The sequence below is a fragment of the Rhamphochromis sp. 'chilingali' genome (genome assembly GCF_963969265.1).
Source record: "Rhamphochromis sp. 'chilingali' genome assembly, chromosome: 1".
Classification (NCBI taxonomy): domain Eukaryota; kingdom Metazoa; phylum Chordata; class Actinopteri; order Cichliformes; family Cichlidae; genus Rhamphochromis; species Rhamphochromis sp. 'chilingali'.
Window position 1 is genome coordinate 46,279,386 of NC_137929.1, and position 20,846 is coordinate 46,300,231.

Consider the following 20,846-nt stretch of genomic DNA (forward strand, 5'->3'; position numbering starts at 1 on the left):
CCCAGTAGGCACCCCCATACTCCGCGACCCGCCAGGGAAAGGGGGCCCAGGCCCATCCAGACCGGGGCCCAGTGCAGCAGCGCCTCCCGGCCCCACAGAGCCCGGGACAGTCCACCCAACCCCACCACAGAGAAAACTGCACCCACCCCACCATCCACTCATCTTCCAGACTACATAAGACAATAAACACCCAGGCTGAGATCTTCCTCCACCTCTCCTGTATCTCCCCCTCCTGCAGAGGGAGCTCCTGAGGAGAGGAAAGCTCCTGCAAGATGTGACAATCTCCCCCACCAGTTGAAGAGCCCCCCAGGTGGCTCGATGCACCGGCGGCACCCTGCTCCAGGGCTGGGCCCCCATTCACCCACCCGCCCACAACCCCGGCAACACACCAACCAGGACCCAAGCCCCCGATGCCCGGTCCGGGTCCCAGCCCAGAGACGGAGCGCCCCCAGAACCTCACGCTCATCCCGGACCCACCCAGGGGCAGCCAGGCTACCAGGTCAGTAACCCACGTCCGTCAGCACAGACCCTCCCCTAGCCCCGCTGCACGCAGCCGCGAGGAAACAGTCACCTGAGAGCCAACAGAGCCCCTAACCGGACATGACCGCTACCCCGGGTTGAGCCCCCCCAAGGAAGATGCCTCCGGGGAACCCCCCGACGCCCTAAGCCTGTCCCTACTCCCACACCAATCACAACAGTGAAGGCGGGACCAAACTATGACCCCCCACCCCCACTAGGTGATGGAGCTGATCAAAGGAGCCCAGAGCAATTGATCTGATATGGTGGCAGAGGCTGTATCAAGGCTAATGTAATCTAATAGATAATTTCTATATTGGTTAGAATTAAGATTATTTTTATTTTTCCAGTTCATGAGGACTGTTTTCTTGGCTATGCATAGGGCAGTGAAAACCATATGGGCTATATTCTTTTCTGAAGTGACATTATCTAAGCTGCCCAACAAACACACTAAGGGGGAAGTTGGAATGTTACATTTCAGACACTTCGATAAGTCTTCACATATCTCGCGCCAAAACTTCTGAACTGGTGGACAGAACCAAAGAGCGTGGATATAATTGTCCGGTGAATTGGTTTGGCAGTGTGAGCAGTTGTTGGTAGACGTAAAGCCCATCTTGAACATCCGATGACCTGTATAGTGCACTCTATGTAATATTTTGTATTGAATTAATTGAAGACTGGGATTTCTAATTAGATGAAAGTAGAGCTGGGCGATATGAGATTTTTTCATATCACGATATGTTTTTTTCATTTCAGGCGATAACGATATCCATCACGATATAAGCCAAATAACTATTTGTAAGATTTAAATGTGCCGTTGCTCACAAGTAAAATGTGAAATAATCAGCAGCTTGTTTTGATTTAAATATTTATTTCCCATAATAAGTTCAACAGGGTAGATGTACTTAAGGAACATGAGACTTTTTCAGATAAATAAAGGCAAATATTGCAAACTACACAAAAGGCAGCCGCTAAAGCGTCTAAGTTTCAAAATAGAACAAACGAAACAGACTAAATTGTCAATTCCACTTAGAAACAAAATATTAATTCTAAAAATAAATCTTAGTTTGTTTTACAGAAGAACAGACAAAACTGACTAACTTTTGTCAATATCAAATAAACTGAGAACTAAAAGGGAATTCTCAATCTCTCCTTGTTGTATAGCTTAGCTTTTCAAACAGTTTTAACAGTTACTTTAGTCTGACAAAAGCCGAATGACGAATTAGCGCTTCCAGTCAGAGACTGAGGCTACGTCCACACGTACACGGGTATTTTTGAAAACTGAGATTTTCCGTTTTCGTTTTAAAAAATAATCCCGTCCACACATAAAGGCAGAAATGAAGGAAAACGCTGCTATGAACATGCCAAAGCAGCAGGTGGCGCTAGATTCCTAACCGTGCCGAAATGTTGGCCAATCAGAAGTCTAGAAGCCTCGGTGGGAAAAAGTAAACAAAGCTGGGGCATAGAAGCAGAACCGAGTCGTATGTGTGGACGGACAGTATATGTGTATATGTAAGCATTTAAACACTGCAGAGAGTAGAATTAACAGTATTGTAGAAATTCATTTCACCGAAACAATAACGTGGCGCACAGTGTGATGCATGCTCCAGTTTATTGTATTTCCAGACTTGCTTTCGGCACAATTTACAGTGCACGCTACTCTGTTTTTTGTCAGACTTGAAATAGCTGAAATACCTTCACACTACGGAACTTCTATGGCTCTTCCGTTCGACAATCTCTCCGGCATTGGAACCATCATCTGTTTTCTCTTCGGTCACAATCGGTTGATTTTTCTAGTCGGCACACTCATTTCCTCCATTACCCGCTGGCTGCTTCCCAAACAAACACACGTGCGGCTTGGCACTTGTGCTGTACGTAACAAGTCACGCGACGTGACGCTGCGGCTGTGATTGGTTCGGCTCTGCGCTACTGAATTTGGATCGGCTGACCTTTTTTTTTTTTTTTTTTTTTTTTTTTTTAAGAGAACAAGAGCGGCGAGGTCTATCGCGATAGCTTAATTTCTCTATCGAGTAAAAGTTATATCGCGATACATATCGTTATCGTTCTATCGCCCAGCTCTAGATGAAAGGTTTTTAAGCAAATCTGAGACCAGAAGTTTAGGTCTAAGTTAACTGATAAATCCGCTTCCCATTTTGCAATAGGAAGTGATATTGATTCATCTGTTTTAGAAAGCATTCTGTATATTTTGGATAGTAATTTGGGGGTTTTAAGAGTAAGAAATTGAACCACACTTGGTGGTGTTTGTAGTTCAACTTGACCCGGTTTAAATTTCTTTTTTACTATGGATTTAATTTGTTGATATTCTAAAAATCTTTTCTTGTTGATCCCATATTTTGTAACTAGTCCGTCAAATGAAATAAATTCTGTTCCTTCTAGTATATGTTCTAAATATTTGATTCCTTTACCACTCCAATCTGAAAAGTTTATCATATTATTGTTTTGTAATATGTCAGGGTTGTTCCAGATAGGTGTACGTTTGCATGGGATTAATGAAGACGCCGTCAATTTTAGAAACTCCCACCATGCTGTCAGAGAAGAGCTGATGTTGATGCTTTTAAAGCATTTTAAAGCATTCATGACGTAGTCTACTTCATGTTTAAGCACTCTAATTAACAGATTGAACATAGAGACATTAAAGGAAGAGTATGCAGCGCCACCCTGTCAGATGCCAGTCACGGTGGGGCTCAGTGATGAATCAGGTGAGCTGGATTCATGGCTGAATCAAGACAAAGATTCCCCTGCTGTGGTCAGTAAGGGAAAAGCAGGGGGAAATAAAATTTAAAAGAGGCATGGATGAACGTTTATGTGTCAAGTTTATAAACGGGATAAAAGGGGGTGTTTTACTGTTATTTTAGCATCAGCATTATTGTTACATCAGAATCATATAACAAGCATTGTTACATTACATTGTTATACATTAACATTTGTATTACAGTGATTGTTATAACCTCAGGTTAATCTTCTATTTACAGGTGTCAGGATAATCATATGATCTTTCATTGCAGGTGTAACCATGATCATTTTTATACATATTGCAGTTTGTTGCTCATTATAGAGTTGTGCTCAAGTTAATAAGGGTTAAAAGCTACGGTCAACGCGATGTTTGGCTGATCTATGGACTGGAGTGACTTCGAGCATAGAAGGCCGCACGCGCTTACATAACACTGATATCATGTTTTTCTTGGTGATCTTTTATTCAGTTATATCTTTTGCTAAGTTTTAAGTAGGGGCAGTTAATTAAACGACATTCATTTAATATTACATACCTGATTCAGAGCATTACACACAGATCAACTTAACAATCTGCAAAACCTTGTAGCTGCAATATTGTGTCTCTATAAGGGACAGTTGGCTCCAGGAGATAAGTGGGAGTCAGTGCCTGTCCTCGAGGAGGAGAGAATCTTCCTTTGCTGTGTCAAAAGTAGTCAACAAGTTCATATTCAAGTGAAGTTCATATCATTACAGGTTTTGTTTCTTGGCAATTCTGCAGACGCAGGCTCTGGGCGGAGCCAGGAGTTGAATAGATCTAACATGACAATTAAATTGGTTTCATTTCCTGGCACAGGCTGACAGGACTGGAGCAAAGACACTGGATAGGAGGAGGTCTCATACCTTCTAAGATAGGAGGTCACTAACCTTTTCTTTTGATTTTCTAGCTCCGTTGATTTGACACATGGGAATGTGTCAAAAAAGGGGGGGAAGTTGAGTTTTAACATCAAACAAGGATTATATGAACATTTTTATGACTTCATTTGTGTTTTAATAACTTAGGTATGGTAAAGCTTAAGCTAATAGTGGTTTCCGGACTTTTTAGAGATCCAGTGAGAAGCATAAATCATTATTTCCATGTTTTTGCATTAATCATTGAAATGAACTGAATAGCATTTAGATGATAAAATGCCTGTGTTTATGAGAAGCTGAGTACCACACTGGAGAGGAAACCGTGGGACAGTAGGCGGAAGCAAACACATGATTTTTGGGGGGCAAATGTTAGAATTAAAAATGGCTCATTTGTTTTTGATGTCTTTTGTTAAAATGAGTGGTTTTAATAATAATTTTCAGGCACACTGTGGTAGGACTCGACTTAAGCGGTCAAAGAAGTGCAGGAGACTGATGCTGTCCAGTGTAGCAAGTGATTTATTCACCATTCTGTGGCCCAACAATATTTACAAAGAAACAAATAAGAAACTCAACTCTATAATTAACTCAATTCAAATAAACATAACTGAACTTAAATCAACGGAAATTAAGGTCAAACTGCACACAGCTACACTGACCTGAACCATTCTTCCGAAACACCTGAGTTCGTCTGCTTAAATAGTCCCCTTAATCAAACACTTTCTCCTCTGGACTATTCCATTCAGTAGGTAGGTGAGATGAACATGATTATATTCATCCTCTACTACTCCTCTTGACTGGCAACATAAACTCTGGTGTAATCAATACATATCACAACATTAACTCTATTTCTTTATAAACCCTTTAAAATCAACTTTATTAAATTATAAGAATTCTTCCCCTCCTGCACTTGGTCCCTTCCTGTGACCTCAGATGAACCCAGAAGGTATAAAGCAGGAAGTAGAACTACATTTCCTCCTTTTCCTTCTGGAAGACAGGTAGGTAAAGGTAAGTTCAAAACAATACAAATTAACAGTTGAAAGAAATAACATGTTAACTTAACAAACTTGTATGAATTGATTTAAACCAAGATGTTATATTATATAATCTGTAAAAGTGCAGAACATAAACAAACCCGGGATAATAGATGTTTGCCTATTGCAGATTACATGTGAAATATGGTTAAATCAAAACAAGAATGTTAACTAAGAATGTAGACAAATGGTCTTCTCACCCACTTTGTCACACACACACTGCAAATGTGCTTATAATGAGTTGGCACTCGGTCTTTTGAAGGTCATAAGCTTCGTTCGGCGTGATGGTCCGGACTGATAAAGTGTAGGAAATGCCTTGAGTACAGAGGGCTAAATGCAAACACGCTTACACACACATAGGATATGATTAGAATAAGTCTCTGGGACATTCTGAATATTCTAAACCAATTCTGAATCACCAGAAGATCAGTAGATAACAACATTAGATTATTAGAGCTAGGTATAGAGTTTTGGTTTTCTGTCTCTTACAGAGAAAGGAACAGACACCAGACGAGGTCACAGATATACGAGGATCCTTCGCAACAGAGACAGACACAGTGACTGCCGAGACACCAACTGGGTTCAAGTGTCATGGCGTTTGGGCTCCGATTAGTCACCTCAAAAGGATGGATCCCATAAACACAGCAATAACCATGAAGGGGTTGGCGGAAATCCAGGAACACCAGACCAATGAGGTTCGAGAGGCTCTTGGGCAAAAGGGGGACACTTTCCTGTTTCTTTTTCTGGGGGATACACAGGACACACAGGACCCGAGGATACACAGATCGTTGTTTGAAATCGGGGCAGAATAATCCCCTGATCTGTGCAACGACTGAAGGGTTGTCTAACCCCTGAGGTTGAAGAAAGAAGAGCAGAGGATCACCCAACTGGAAGACACTGGTAGCTGCAGCAATAAAATAAAGGCTAAAAGCTCCTTGGACAGAGGTTCTAGTCTGAGTACGTCTGAAGAGTATAAGGTAGCACCAAAATAAAGCTGTGGGAGGACTGGGGAGTGTCATCTGTACCTGCTATTGTTGTAATAATAGTTTTTCTTGCATCTGAACTGCGCAAACTCAGAGGTCATCTCACATATGGTTCACCCAACAGGGGGACAAAGGGCCTCAGGAGTGAGAAGAGATGAACCTGGCCACACTGGATTACAGGGTGTAGGTGAGCTCTTTATTCTAAAGAGCTCATCAGGGGGAGTGTGGGATTATAATATTATTTTATGCCATGTTAGATCCCTAATTAAAGATTGTGAATTATTATGTAGTTTTAGTTTGCATTATTCTCCTGAATTAGAAGAAGGTGATAACTATTGCATTTGTTAAACTGATTTGCATTATATTAGACTGCTGATTTATTGTGAATGAATGATATTGTTTTATGATGCATTATACTGCTGAGTTATAAGAAATACTGTTCGCAGAAAGTCATCGCCTTATTTGTCTGATTAGAAGAGAACAGAACATACTGGAGTTTTCTGCCCCATCTCAGCAGGAGCAGATAAACAGTGAGCCAAGGTCGTAGCTTAGGCGCTGTGTGAGAGAAAGAATGTGAATGTTTAGGCTTTTATGATAAGGTGGGGGCCACTAGAGGCTATAAGAGTTTGATCAATGCTCCACCATTTTGAGATCTGATGCTGTCTGCGTACGGTGTGCCCCGTAGCCGGTTACCAAGATTACGTGAAGTACCCTCAGAAGGTCTGCTAGATGATGTTAATGCAGCACTACGGGCAATACCTACAACCACGATTACCGACACTAACAAGCTGATCTACAATACGGCAGCAGTGATCAGTGAGATGCTTGGCTACAAGTTGAACAGCCACAAGGGGCAGTACCCTCCATGGAGAAGGAGGCTAGAGGGCAAGATCAAAGTAGCACGGAGGGAGGTTAGCCAACTAACGGAGTTGCAGAAAGGTGCGACAAATAAGGTGCCTAAGAAATACAGCAAGCTGTCCATACCTGAGGCCTTGTAAACTGCCAAGCAAAGACACACAGCCTTGGCCAGCCACTTGAGGAGGTACACCAGAGAGATAGAAGGCAGGAGACCAGCTGTTCTCCACAGAACCAGCAAAGGTGTACTCTCAGTGGCAAGGAAACAATAATAATAATAAGAGAACAGCACCACCAAGGCTGGAGATGGAGCAATACTGGAAGAGCATATGGGAGAAGGACGCAACCCATAACGGCAATGCTCAGTGGCTAGAGGATCTGAGGGCAGACCACAGTGACCTCCCTGAACAGGGTCCAGTAACCATCACAGTGGCAGATATCCAAGAAAGGGTCTCCAGTATGAAGAGTTGGACAGCACCAGGGCCCGACATGGTTCACGCCTACTGGCTGAAGAAGCTGACTGCACTCCACGAGCGTCTGGCAGCACAAATGAACCAGCTGCTAGTTAACGAGAGACACCCGGAATGGCTAACCGAAGGCCGGACGGTCCTGATCCCCAAGGACCCCAAGAAGGGACCGGTCCCCTCCAACTACCGACCAATAACCTGCCTCAGTACTACATGGAAGCTCCTGTCAGGCATCATATCGGCTAAGATGAACAGGCACATGGGTCAATACATGAGCGGGACACAGAAAGGAATTGGCAAGAATACCAGAGGCACAAAACACCAGCTACTGATAGACAGAACAATCAGCCGAGACTGCAAGACCAGACTGAGCAACCTGTGCACTGCCTGGATTGATTACAAGAAGGCCTATGACTCAATGCCCCACAGCTGGATACTGGAATGCCTAGAATTGTACAAGATCAATGGGACCCTAAGAGCCTTCATCAGGAACTCAATGGGGATGTGGCGTACAACACTAGAGGCCAACTCCAAGCCCATAGCACAAGTCACCATCAAGTGCGGGATCTACCAAAGAGATGCTCTGTCCCCACTGCTGTTCTGTATAGGCCTGAACCCCCTCAGTGAGATCATTAACAAGACTGGCTACGGATACTGACTACGGAACGGAGCAGTTGTCAGCCACCTCCTGTACATGGATGACATCAAGCTGTATGCCAAGAGTGAACGAGACATCGATTCACTGATCCACACTACCAGGCTATACAGCAATGACATTGGAATGTCGTTCGGACTGGAGAAGTGTAGTCGGATGGTAACAAAGAGAGGGAAGGTAGTCAGAACTGAGGGGATTGAACTACCAGAAGGCAACATTGCAGACATAGAGGACAGTTACAAGTACCTGGGGATCCCGCAGGCGAATGGGAACCATGAAGAGGCCGCTAGAAAAGCTGCAACCACCAAGTACCTGCAGAGGGTCAGGCAAGTCCTGAGGAGTCAGCTTAATGGTAAGAACAAGATCTGGGCCATCAACACGTACGCCCTGCCCGTGATCAGGTACCCTGCTGGGGTAATAGGCTGGCCAAATGAGGAGATAGAAGCCACTGACATAAAGACAAGAAAGCTCCTTACCATGCATGGAGGGTTTCACCCCAAGTCCAGCACCCTGAGGCTATACGCTAAGCGGAAGGAAGGGGGCCGGGGACTGGTGAGTGTCAGCACCACAGTCCAGGATGAGACAACAAACATCCAAGAATACATTGGGAAGATGGCCCCAACTGACCGAGTGCTCAGTGAATACCTCAGGCAGCAGAAACCCAAGAAAGAGGAGGGAGACGAGGAACCATCATGGAAGGACAGGCCCCTGCACGGTATGTACCACTGGCAGATAGAGGGGGTGGCTGATATCCAGAAATCCTACCAGTGGCTGGACAAAGCTGGACTGAAAGACAGCACAGAGGCACTAATCATGGCAGCACAAGAACAAGCTCTGAGCACAAGATCCATAGAGGCTGGGGTCTATCACACCAAATCAAATCAAATCAAATCACTTTTATTGTCACATCACATGTGCAGGTACATTGGTACAGCACATGTGAGTGAAATTCTTGTGTGCGAGCTTCACCCCAGAGACAATCCAGCACATAACAGCAGGGTGCAAAATGCTAGCAGGCAAGGCATACATGGAACGCCATAACCAAGTGGCCGGCATAGTGTACAGGAACATCTGTGCCGAGTATAACCTGGAAGTCCCGAGGTCAAAATGGGAGATGCCCCCAAGGGTGGTGGAGAATGACCGAGCTAAGATCCTGTGGGACTTCCAGATACAGACGGACAAAATGGTGGTGGCTAACCAACCGGACATAGTGGTGGTAGACAAACAGAAGAAGACGGCCGTAGTGATCGATGTAGCGGTTCCGAATGACAGCAATATCAGGAAGAAGGAACACGAGAAGCTGGAGAAATACCAAGGGCTCAGAGAAGAGCTCGAGAGGATGTGGAGGGTGAAGGTAACGGTGGTCCCCGTGGTAATCGGAGCACTAGGTGCGGTGACTCCCAAGCTAGGCGAGTGGCTCCAGCAGATCCCGGGAATAACATCGGAGATCTCTGTCCAGAAGAGCGCAGTCCTGGGAACAGCTAAGATACTGCGCAGGACCCTCAAGCTCCCAGGCCTCTGGTAGAGGACCCGAGCTTGAAGGATAAACCGCCCGCAGGGGCATGCTGGGTGTTTTTTTTTTTTTTAATATATATATATATATATATATATATATATATATATATATATATATATATATACACACACATTTAAAAAAATCGCTTTTGAATTTGCGCTTGTTTTTTTGCTTTCACTTTGCAATCGTGCGAACTGTGTATAGAGAGCGACAGCACTGATCTGTGAGTGATGATAATTTGTGCACCAATTCCTCTGACATCGTCTTATTAATCGTTAGCTTACTATGCAAACATGACAAGTGAAATCTCCCGCAGCAAGCTTAAACATGTGAGAGGTTGATCGCGCAGAGAATCGCTGACCGTTATGTGAGTGCGTGTGTAAAAGCAGCAGGATTTATATTTTAGTTCTGCTGAGCCAAATAAGACAGGTCAGGGTGAAGAAGTGACAGCCAAAGAAAAGCTTACCACAAAACGGAGAAGTTATGACAAATCAGAGTATAAGGCAAAAAGAAAGTGCAGCTTTATGGTTTCATGGACAAAAGAATTTCTGTGGCTGCAATATGACGAGCTAAATAACCAGGGCTGCACATAAGTGGTCCGCAGGTGCGCATTCGCTGTCAAAATAAAAAACACGCACAAGGGTTAGGGTTAAATTTAAAAACTGTACTTTTGAGTTAAAATATATATTTATAATTTTAATAAATGACAAATTAAAAAGGCATGAACATTTTTTTTTGTATCGAAAAAATATTGAACCGTGACACCAAAGTATCGAACCGAACCGTGAATTTTGTGTATCGTTGCACCCCTAATATATATATATATATATATATATATATATATATAGTATATGCTGCCTCTCGGCAGTGTCATCAGGAGGCATGGAGTGAACTTCCACAGTTACGCTGATGACACGCAGCTGTACATCTCCGTGTCTCCTGATGACACCAGACCAATGGATGCCCTTTTTAACTGTATCTTGGATATAAGATCTTGGATGGCAGAAAACTTTTTACAGCTTAACCAGGACAAAACTGAAGTTTTAATTGTCGGTCCTGAGGCTCAGAGAGAGAAACTCTTGTCTAAATTAGAGGCATTTTCACTATGTCCTTCGCTACAAGTGAAAAACCTGGGTGTTATTTTTGACTCTGAGCTTGGTTTTATCCCACATGTTAAACATGTAACCAAAATTGGATTTTATCATCTAAAAAATATAGCCAGAGTCCGCCCTATTCTCTCTCGGGCCAACACGGAGATGCTGATGCATGCTTTTATTACCAGTCGCATTGATTACTGTAATGCCCTGCTCTCTGGTCTTCCTAAGAAGAATATTTCAAATTTACAACTCTTGCAAAACTCGGCAGCTCGTGTGCTGACGAAGACCAGAGGGCGGGCCCACATTACACCGGTTTTAGAATCGCTGCACTGGCTCCCCGTGTGTTTCAGGATCGATTTTAAAGTTCTTTTATTGGTTTTTAAATGTCTTAATGGTCTTGGGCCTTCTTATCTCTCAGATCTGCTTTTACCATACGAACCCTCGCGGACCCTGAGGTCCTCTGGTACTGGCCTTTTGATTGTCCCTAAAGTCAGGACACATACTCACGGAGAGGCAGCTTTTCAGTGGTATGGTCCTCGTCTGTGGAACAGCCTGCTGGAGGAGCTCAGGGCCGCAGAGAACGTACATGTTTTTAAGAACAGGCTCAAGACCCACCTTTTTAATTTAGCTTTTACTTAGCGTTTATTTATTTTTTATGCTTATTTATTCTATCCTGTTATTCTATTATTAATTTAGGATTTACCTAATATTTTTTGATTTTATTCTTATTCATTTTTTAATCTTCTTACTCTATTTATATTTATATTTTATCCTGTTCTTATTTATTTTATCATTTTACCCTGTATATATCGTATTGCGTCATATCTCCAGTGTTTCCTCGGAGGGCGCTCTCTGCACCGGGGCTGTTATTGACCGTGGCTGCTGGGTCTCTGGGGTCCTCTCAGCCTGGTTGGGGGGCTCCTTGGCCTCCCTCCTGCTGTGTGCCCAGCCCGGAGGCTGCGGTCTGTGACCGGCTCCCGGTGCAGACGGCTCCCTGTTATAATGTTTCCTCACTTGGCTCATGCGAGCCCAGCCCAATTTTTACTCTTTAAGTGTGTGCGTGTGTGTATGTGTGTGTGGGTGGGGGTGGGGGGATATATGTGTATTGAGAGTGTGGGGAGTGAGTTGGAGGGTGGGGTGGGCTGCTTTTAACTATGTAAAGCACTTTGTGCTACATTTTTTCTGTATGAAAAGTGCTTTATAAATAAAGATTGATTGATTGATTGATTGATTGATTGATTGATTGATTGATTGATTGAAACTATCAGGACAGAGTTTTGGTATGATTGTGTAACTGCATAATTATGCTTATGTACTTCTGGATAATGAGACAAACTAGCGTGTGGCGCTTCACTTTTTAATAAACTAAAAGACAGAAATGAGATTATAGGATCTGTAGTGTTGTTTATTCATATTATGGTACTTATCATTTGGGATATGTATTACTGTGTGCATACTTTATAAGAACAGATGAGATAAGGAGAGAGGAGATTAAAAAAATCTCTACCTTGCTGGTTTTATCAACGATGAAATGCTCAAGTATCTATGTAGCACCTACGTAATCTAATTCCACAACACAATGTGATGGGGGAAATCAGCTGTGTTTTGATGCCAATTTTATTTCGAATCTGGCGCGAACCGGCGAGCCAGTTCCTGAATCAGTCACATGGTACGGGCTGCCCGCGAGGCCTTGCATACGTAATCAAAGAAAGCCTCGATACGCGCTTTACAAAAACTCCCCCAAGATTAGCCGACACACGCTTCGAAGCTTTGACACACAGGACACATCACTACCAGTTGGTGGCGGTAATGAGTCGTTATTGCCAACCGCCGACAAACCACAAAGAAGAAGACGAAGTACTGCGCGTGCACACAGCGGAAAGTAGACTTACCGAGTAATGATTATAGCCACAGTCATCATACTTGTTATCTACGACGGAGACTTTTGTGGTGTGACAAATATAGTGTGACTGTGCTGAGCTTTCTTACTGCTGCCCTTCTGGTCTCCGGAAGATCGCGTTTATGTTTCTCATGCGTGATTGGAAAGATATAGGCTCTCGTAGCTCGGACAGCTTGGTCCCTCTCCTAGTCCAACTACAAAACCGGCCTCCTCCGCTGGGGGATCTTTAGTTCGGGTTATTCTGAGAGGAGATCCAGAGTGAGTACATTATAATTTCTTCCTAAATCGATAACTGTCTACAGGGTTGCTCTCTCTTAGCTAATTTTGTTTTCGGCTGTACGTTCTGTTCAGCCCCTGTCATTTTGTCTGCTTGGAGCTTCCAGCAGTTTAGGACCTTATATTTTTAATCATTTGTGTTCAGCTATTTGTTTTCCTTCAAATGAAGATGTTGTACTGAGTATTATGATTTGATGAGGTGGATAGAATACAACAGACTCAACATTTAATAAAAGAATCACCAACCAGTAATGTGTCTTTTAAGATGGCGCTGATCTAGCGGCAGGCTGTCGTAGCAGCTGTCTTCGTAAACACCCCCCCCCCAAATTTCTTTTTGTTCCTGCGATATCTCTATATTTCTCTTTTTATATAATATTTATCCATCATAACTCTGTTTCTACACTCAGTGATTGCATGTTGTTTGTTGTATATTTCCTGCTATGACAACTTAGTTTTCCTCTGGGATTAATAAGGTTTTTCTGATTCTGATATTGGTGCTGAACCTACGAGGCAAAATAATGCTACACAATACAATGGTCTGCAGTAGTGCCCTACAATAATACAATAAATTTAACTGGCTTAAATATAAAAATCTTTTTGCTGTCACAGGCGACTGGCAGCAGGCGAAGAGTCTGCAGGAGGAGCATCTCAGCACCTGTAGTCAGAAACATTGGTTCTTCACTGAAGGTGACAAAGAAAAATCGCCAACATTATTCTACAGACATTAATTGGTTGTTATTTTAATAATAATAATAACATCTAATTCTGTACACAGTGACATTTTGCCTGTTTATCCCAAATGAGAGACAAATCACTGCTGAAGAAAAATAATGTTCTCAACCTGCTTACATTAAATCAATGGATGGATGAAATTAGCCGTTTTTAACCCTCCCGAAAATAAGCTTCTCAAGGATCAGTTTTTGGTCCTGGATTTTTTGTAACCTTTACACACTCTACATGTTGTATAATAAAGTATCTATTAATATGTTCTAGTGTTGCACATGATACATTTTTCACAGCTGATACACAGTTGTGCTTTATTCCCTCTGATAGCGTATTTTGTAAATAGTATTACATCCTCTGCACACTTTGGCTGCTCTGAAAATGAAGGCAACAAACCAGAGAAGTTTGACTCCCTGGAAGAACTTATAAGTACACCTAGGGCTGCTCAATTAATCGAATTTTAATCACGATTACGATCTGGGCAACGATCATTAAAAATGACTGAGCCGATTATTAGCCCCTCCCTCGTTTATCCGCGACACCTTAAAGGCCGGTCCGTGAAAATATTGTCGGGCATAAACCGGTCCGTGGTGAAAAAAAGGTTGGAGACCGCTGATTAAGAGGACCCGAGGGAAGCCCGGAAAGCTAAGCAGAAGTTATTCGGAGAGGAGAGTGACTGCTGTTGTTTGAAAAGAGAAGTAAAAAAAAAAACAACTTCAGTGGTGTTGCACACTATTTTATATTATTTTTTTAAAGTCATTGTTAACCCTTTAAAGCCGGTCAGAGCAGCACGCTCCGTTTTGTGTAACTATTTTTAAATCCCTGTAGAACCGGAACCGTGTAAGCTAGCACAATAATTTGTTTTGCATATGAAACCGGAGGAGTTGTACTTACATCTGATGCCATCAGCTTGTCCTCGGTCAGGGTTTCCTTCCACATAAAGCTTTGCAAAAACTGCATAAAAAGCTCTTGCAGGAACAAAAAATAATATTCCAGAAACACGCTTTGCCGATCCGACCAGCTGTTCGTAACACTTCCCACAGTGAAACAGACGTCAGCGCGAACTATCACATGTCCGCCATTTCCTGGCCGAAACCGGAAGTGACGTCATTTTCGCTGAAATGTAGTTTGTTTGTTTTTTTTTACTTGTAGGCCTTAAAAGCCTATACTGGTCATGTTTGACTTTTCTGAATAGTTGCTGGGATGCTTAGAACTCGAATTGCACAGCTGGAAATAGTTTATTTTGATGCACATGCTGTTTTCTTTGCAAATTTGCATCATAGGATTTTTTTTTCGTTTTTCCTGCAGTATATAAAAATTGGTGTATCTCCAAAATAAAACTATGAAGACACTCAAAATAAATTTCCTGTTGTTGTAAACTATTTTTTGCAACTTTTTTGTATTTAAAGTTTTGAGGGATAAACCTCTTAAATTTCTCCAAGTAGAAATATATGTAAAAAAACAAAAACTATTTTCAATTTTTTTGTAGTTTATTGCACTTTTTTGCAATTAATGTAGTTACTATGGACTTAATGCATACATATTATTAAAATATGGGCTATAACAGTTGTATAGCAACTTGAAATACTCCAACAAATGGCACTACAGCATGTAAAAAAAATAATATAAACTCTGGTGGACTTGGTTCTATAGTAGGTCTTAAAGGGTTAAATAAATATCGTCAAATAATCGCAATCTCAATTTCAGTGAAAATAATCGTGATTATCATTTTTGCCATAATCGAGCAGCCCTAAGTACACCTACACTGAAGACTAATTCATGCTTCTTTTGACCTGGACAAGAAAAAGCTCTCTGTAAAGTTATGAAATCTTAGTAAATGAGGAAAACAGGAACAGCTCTGTAGCCAGGCTGACTAAGCCACCGGTCTAATGTTTGGACACACCTTCTCATAGGGCTGTGTGATATGACCAAAATCTCATATCCCGATATAAGACATCTATCATGATAACAATATAAATCACAAAAATGTAACATTTTCTGTATTATAATGACTTTTTACATTATAGATTCTAATTGAAATCTTTAAAACTCCAAATGAACACATATGGAATTAGGAGACAAAAAAAATGTTAAGTAACTCAAAACATATTCAGATTTTAGATTCTTAAAAATTTTAGATTCTTTAAAATAGCCATCCCTTGTATTAATTACTAATTTTCACACTAGGTGTGTGTGTGTGTTTTTGTATGTATGTATAGATATATGTATGTATATGTACACTAAATAGGTTTTGTGAAGTGCATGTCACTGTTTTAGTTCTTTGTCATCATAGGCAAAAGAAGGGGAAGTGTGCTGAAACCTCTCCAAATTTATGACCTCAACAAAAACCAACCAATACCAGCAAGTAAAGATGAACGACTTGTGATCCCTGTGGACAAGACTTTCATCACTATGAAGAAGGCCAGAAGACGCCAGCGCATTGACAGTGGAGACAGAAGCTTCACGTGCAATCAGTGTGGAAAGGCTTTTACTCATAATAGCAGCTTAAAACAACACCAGCTTCTCCACACTGGCATTAAACCATTCAGCTGTGATCAGTGTGGAATGTCTTTTTCTGACAATAGCAACTTAAAAAGACATCAGCTCGTCCACACTGGTATTAAACCATTCAGCTGTGATCAGTGTGGACAGGCTTTCAACCAAAATAGCAAGTTAAAAAAACACCAGCTTCTCCACACTGGATTAAAACCATTCAGCTGTGATCAGTGTGGAAAGACTTTCACTGTGAATAGCAACTTAAAAAGACATCAGCTCGTCCACACTGGCATTAAACCATTCAGCTGTGATCAGTGTGGAAAGACTTTCACTCAGAGTGGCAGCTTAAAAAAACATCTGCTCATTCACACTGGATTAAAAGCATTTAGCTGTGATCAGTGTGGAATGGCTTTTACTCAGAATGGCAGCTTAAAAAAACATCAGCTCGCTCACACTGGATTTAAACCATTCAGCTGTGATCAGTGTGGAAAGACTTTCACTCAGAGTGGCAGCTTAAAAAAACATCAGCTCATCCACACTGGATTAAAAGCATTTAGCTGTGATCAGTGTGGAAAGGCTTTTACTGAAAATGGACATTTAAAAAGACATCAGCTCATCCACACTGGATTAAAAGCAATTAGCTACAATCAGTGTGGAAAGTCTTTTTCTCCGAGTAATGGCTTAAAAGAACATCACCTCGTCCATGCTGCAGATAAACCATTCCTCTGTGCTCAGTGTGGAAAGTGTTTCACTGAGAATGGCAAGTTAAAACAACATCAGCTTGTCCACACTGGCATTAAACCATTCAGCTGCGATCAGTGTGGAAGGACTTTCACACAGAATAGCAGCTTAAAAAAACATCAACTCATACACACTGGATTAAAACCATTTAGCTGTGATCAGTGTGGAAAGTCTTTTACTGAAAATGGCAACTTAAAAAAACATCAACTCATCCACACTGGATTAAAACCATTTAGCTGTGATCTGTGTGGAAAGTTTTTTGCTCATGGTAACTGGTTAAAAGAACATCAGCTCATCCATACTACAGATAAACCATTCACCTGTGATCTGTGTGGAAAGTCTTTTACTCACAGCAAAAGCTTAAAAGATCATCTTCTCATCCACACTGGAATTAAATCATTTGTCTGTGGTCAGTGTGGAAAGGCTTTTACTCAGAGTAAAACTTTAAAAGAACATCAGCTCATCCACACTGGAATTAAACCATTCAGCTGTGATCAGTGTGGAAAATCTTTTAATCGGCGTAGAAACTTAAGAAAACATCAGCTCCTCCACATTGGAGTTAAACCATTCACCTGTGATCAGTGTGGAAAATCTTTTAGCTGCATGAGTTCCTTGAAAGAACATCAGGCCATCCACACTGGCATTAAACCATTTGTCTGTTGTCAGTGTGGAAAGGGTTTTGGTTGCATGGATGCATTCAAAAATCATCAACTAATCCATACTGGAGTTAATTAATATTAATTATATATATATATATATATATATATATATATATATATATATATATATATATATATATGTGTGTGTATATATATGCAATAGTTACATCCTTTTTACATAAGCCCTTTTCTACTCTGTAATATTCTTGTCAATTTTCTTGATATTTATTTATTATCCACTCTTTTAATCCTTGATATTTATAATTGATTGATCTTTATATATTAGTGCTATTTCCTAAATGTGTAAAATCTGTAACAGAATGTGTTGTTTGGAGTTTAGTCTGTCACTGTTGCTATTATTAGAATTTCTCTTGGAATAACTGTAATCCATATAATTTCCTTAAGGATTAATAAAGTATTCTGATTGTTTCAGGATTCATGACCTGCTATTTTCCAATGACAAGTCTGCTTACTTGTCTCTTTTGCTCGTTTCTCCTCCTCTTCTTTAATCTTTTTTCCTAAACTTAGGACCTGATGGCTTTGAACTTTTCTTGTCCATCTTCCATTGGTTTTACTTTTGTACTCCAATATGAACACCCATCCTCCAACTCGAGGATCACCACAACATAACTTAATAGACCTACACCTTAGTTCACAGATTCACTTTGTCTAGGGTTAATTTCTGAATCAGAATCAGAAAGGGTTTTATTGCCAAATGTTGAGCAGGTTTGCAACATTAGGAAATTGCTCCGGTGCTTCAGTGCAAACATACTGTCATAAATTACGCTTAAATAGACATGAAAATAAAAATAAGAATTAAAAGTGCTAAGTAGATAGATATATACATGATATATACATGAGTGCAGGTGGTGATCAGTGCCAGACATGAAATGATGCAGTGACACAGCGTAGGGTCATGTGTTAGTGGCGGGGACAGTCATGTGGTTATTGTTCATGTGTCCAACAGCAGAGGGGAAGAAACTGTTCTTATGGCGAGAGGTTCTGGTGCGAATGGACCGGAGCCTCCTGCCTGAGGGGAGCAGGTCAAACAGACTGTGTCCAGGGTGAGAAGGGTCAGCTGAGATCCGGGCTGCACGCCCCAGTGTCCTGGAGGTGTACAGGTCCTGCAGAGATGGGAGTCTGCAGCCAATCACCTTCTCAGCAGAGCGCACAACACGCTGCAGTCTCTGTTTGTCCCTGATAGTGGCTCCAGCGTACCACACAGTGATGGAGGAGGTGAGGATAGACTCGATGATTGCAGTGTAGAATTGCATCATCGTCCGTGTTGGCAGGTTGAATTTCTTCAGCTGCCTCAGGAAGTACATCCTCTGCTGGGCTTTCTTAATGACGGAGGTGATGGTGGGCTCCCACTTCAGGTCCTGGGTGATGTTGGTACCCAGGAAGCGGAATGAGTCCACAGATGGGGGTGTCAGTCAGGATGATGGTGGGGAGTGGGGCTGTGTGCTTCCTGAAGTCCACAATAATCTCCACTGTCTTCTGGGCATTCAGCACCAGGTTGTTGTGGCTGCACCAGGACACCAGACGTTCAACCTCCCTCCTGTAGGCAGACTCATCCCCATCCGAGATGAGTCCAATAACGATGGTGTCATCTGCAAACTTGATTAGCTTGACAGACTGGTGGGTGGAGGTGCAGCAGTTGGTATACAGGGAGAAGAGCAGAGGAGAAAGAACACAGCCCTGAGGGGAGCCGGTGCTGATGGTCCGGGAGTCCAAGACATTCTTTCCCAGCCTCACATGCTGCTTCCTGTCCGTCAGGAAGTCAGTGATCCACCGGCAGATGGGATCAGGCACATTCATCTGGGAAAGCTTGCCTTGGAGATGGTCTGGAAGGATGGTGTTGAAGGCAGAGCTGAAGTCCACAAACAGGATCCTGGCGTAGGTTCCTGGGGAGTCCAGATGCTGCAGGATGAAGTGTAGGGCCATGTTGATGGCGTCGTCTACAGACCTGTTGGCTCTGTATGCAAATTGCAGGGGGTCCAGGAGGGGGGCCGTGAGGGTCTTGAGATAGGAGAGAACCAGGCGCTCAAATGACTTCATGACCACAGATGTCAGAGCCACGGGTCTGTAGTCATTTAGTCCAGTGATCCTAGGTTTCTTGGGGACAGGGATTATGGTAGAGGACTTGAAGCAGGCAGGCACATGACATGCCGGCAGTGAGGAGTTGAAAATGCCAGAAAACACTGGGGCCAGCTCGTTTGCACAGTGTCTGAGGGTGGCAGGAGACACACCGTCTGGGCCGGGAGCTTTTCGAGCATTCAGACTCTTAAACTGCTTCCTCACACCTGCTTCATGAATATGAAGAGTTGTGGTGGGAGGAGGTGGTGTGAAATCCTCTTTTGTGTGGGGTGAGGAGGGGGGTGTTGTAGGTGAAGTGTTTGAAGGTGGTGATGGCTCTATGGAGGGGGGAGAGGTGGGGGAATGAGTGTCCAAAGTGTCTCTATTGTTGGGGCCGTTGGAGGTGTGAAGGCTGCCTGATGGCTCGTCAAAACGGCAGTAGAAGTCGTTAAGGGTGTTGGCTAAGAGCAAGTCGTCAGTGGAGTGGGGGGTTTTAGGCTTGTAGTTGGTGATATTCCTAAAACCTTTCCACACAGAGCAGAGGCCGAGTCATTCTCTGGGATTTCACACAACCCAGGATTCAAATCATGAATACATAATGGGATTGGATTTACGACATCATGATTGAAATGTGCCCTATTTGGAAGCAGCAGGGCCCCCTCCTCTGTCGACAGGTTGTGTGAGACTTTAAATCATCAAACTGTAAAATTTTAAATTGTCATTAATCCCTTTACCACTAGTCCTAAAGTGTATATGTATTTTCTTACTTTTCTTATTTTTATTGTTTGTTTACTTGCAGTGCTGTAATTGGAGCCTCGTCGTCTCGTCTCTCTATATACTGTACTGTATATCGCGGAGATGACAATAAAGTTTAATTTGACTTCAGCATAGCAGCAAGCAGGCACACCGAGGGCTCTCACGCTCACTTTATAGAATTTCGAAAAAACATCGGTGCAAATTATAAGTCTGTATCACAATGTCTGGTGTTTTCGTGTTTGTTGGATTGTTTTTATTTTGTTTTAGTTTGCAAGTTGGTTATTAGATGCCGCTCCAGCCAGCCAGATAATCCCCCGCAGCCCCGCCCTCTCTTCTCTGTGCCGCAAGCAGCAGGTGCACCTTGCAAACAGAGGGTACCTTTACTCGCAGAAAATGGACGGCAGAAAACTGATCGGTGCCTATGCCATCTCCAAAATGCACTGGCTGATGATTGGGC

The 20,846-nt window shown here is 42.5% G+C and overlaps 1 protein-coding gene across 1 annotated transcript; it reads left to right on the plus strand.

Moving 5' to 3' along the window:
* The first annotated feature begins 12,541 nt into the window (after positions 1-12,541).
* On the plus strand, positions 12,542-18,006 carry LOC308409623 (uncharacterized protein). Its single transcript, XM_080902513.1, has 3 exons — positions 12,542-12,920; positions 13,548-13,625; positions 15,955-18,006. The coding sequence occupies exon 3, from the start codon at positions 16,074-16,076 to the stop codon at positions 17,631-17,633; it is 1,560 nt and encodes a 519-aa protein (XP_080758639.1). The 5' UTR covers positions 12,542-12,920; positions 13,548-13,625; positions 15,955-16,073; the 3' UTR covers positions 17,634-18,006.
* The last annotated feature ends 2,840 nt before the right edge of the window (positions 18,007-20,846 follow it).

Excerpts from the sequence above, each read along its gene's own strand:
- LOC308409623 (XM_080902513.1), top strand. The coding sequence starts at position 16,074 with ATGAAGAAGGCCAGAAGACGCCAGCGCATTGACAGTGGAGACAGAAGC.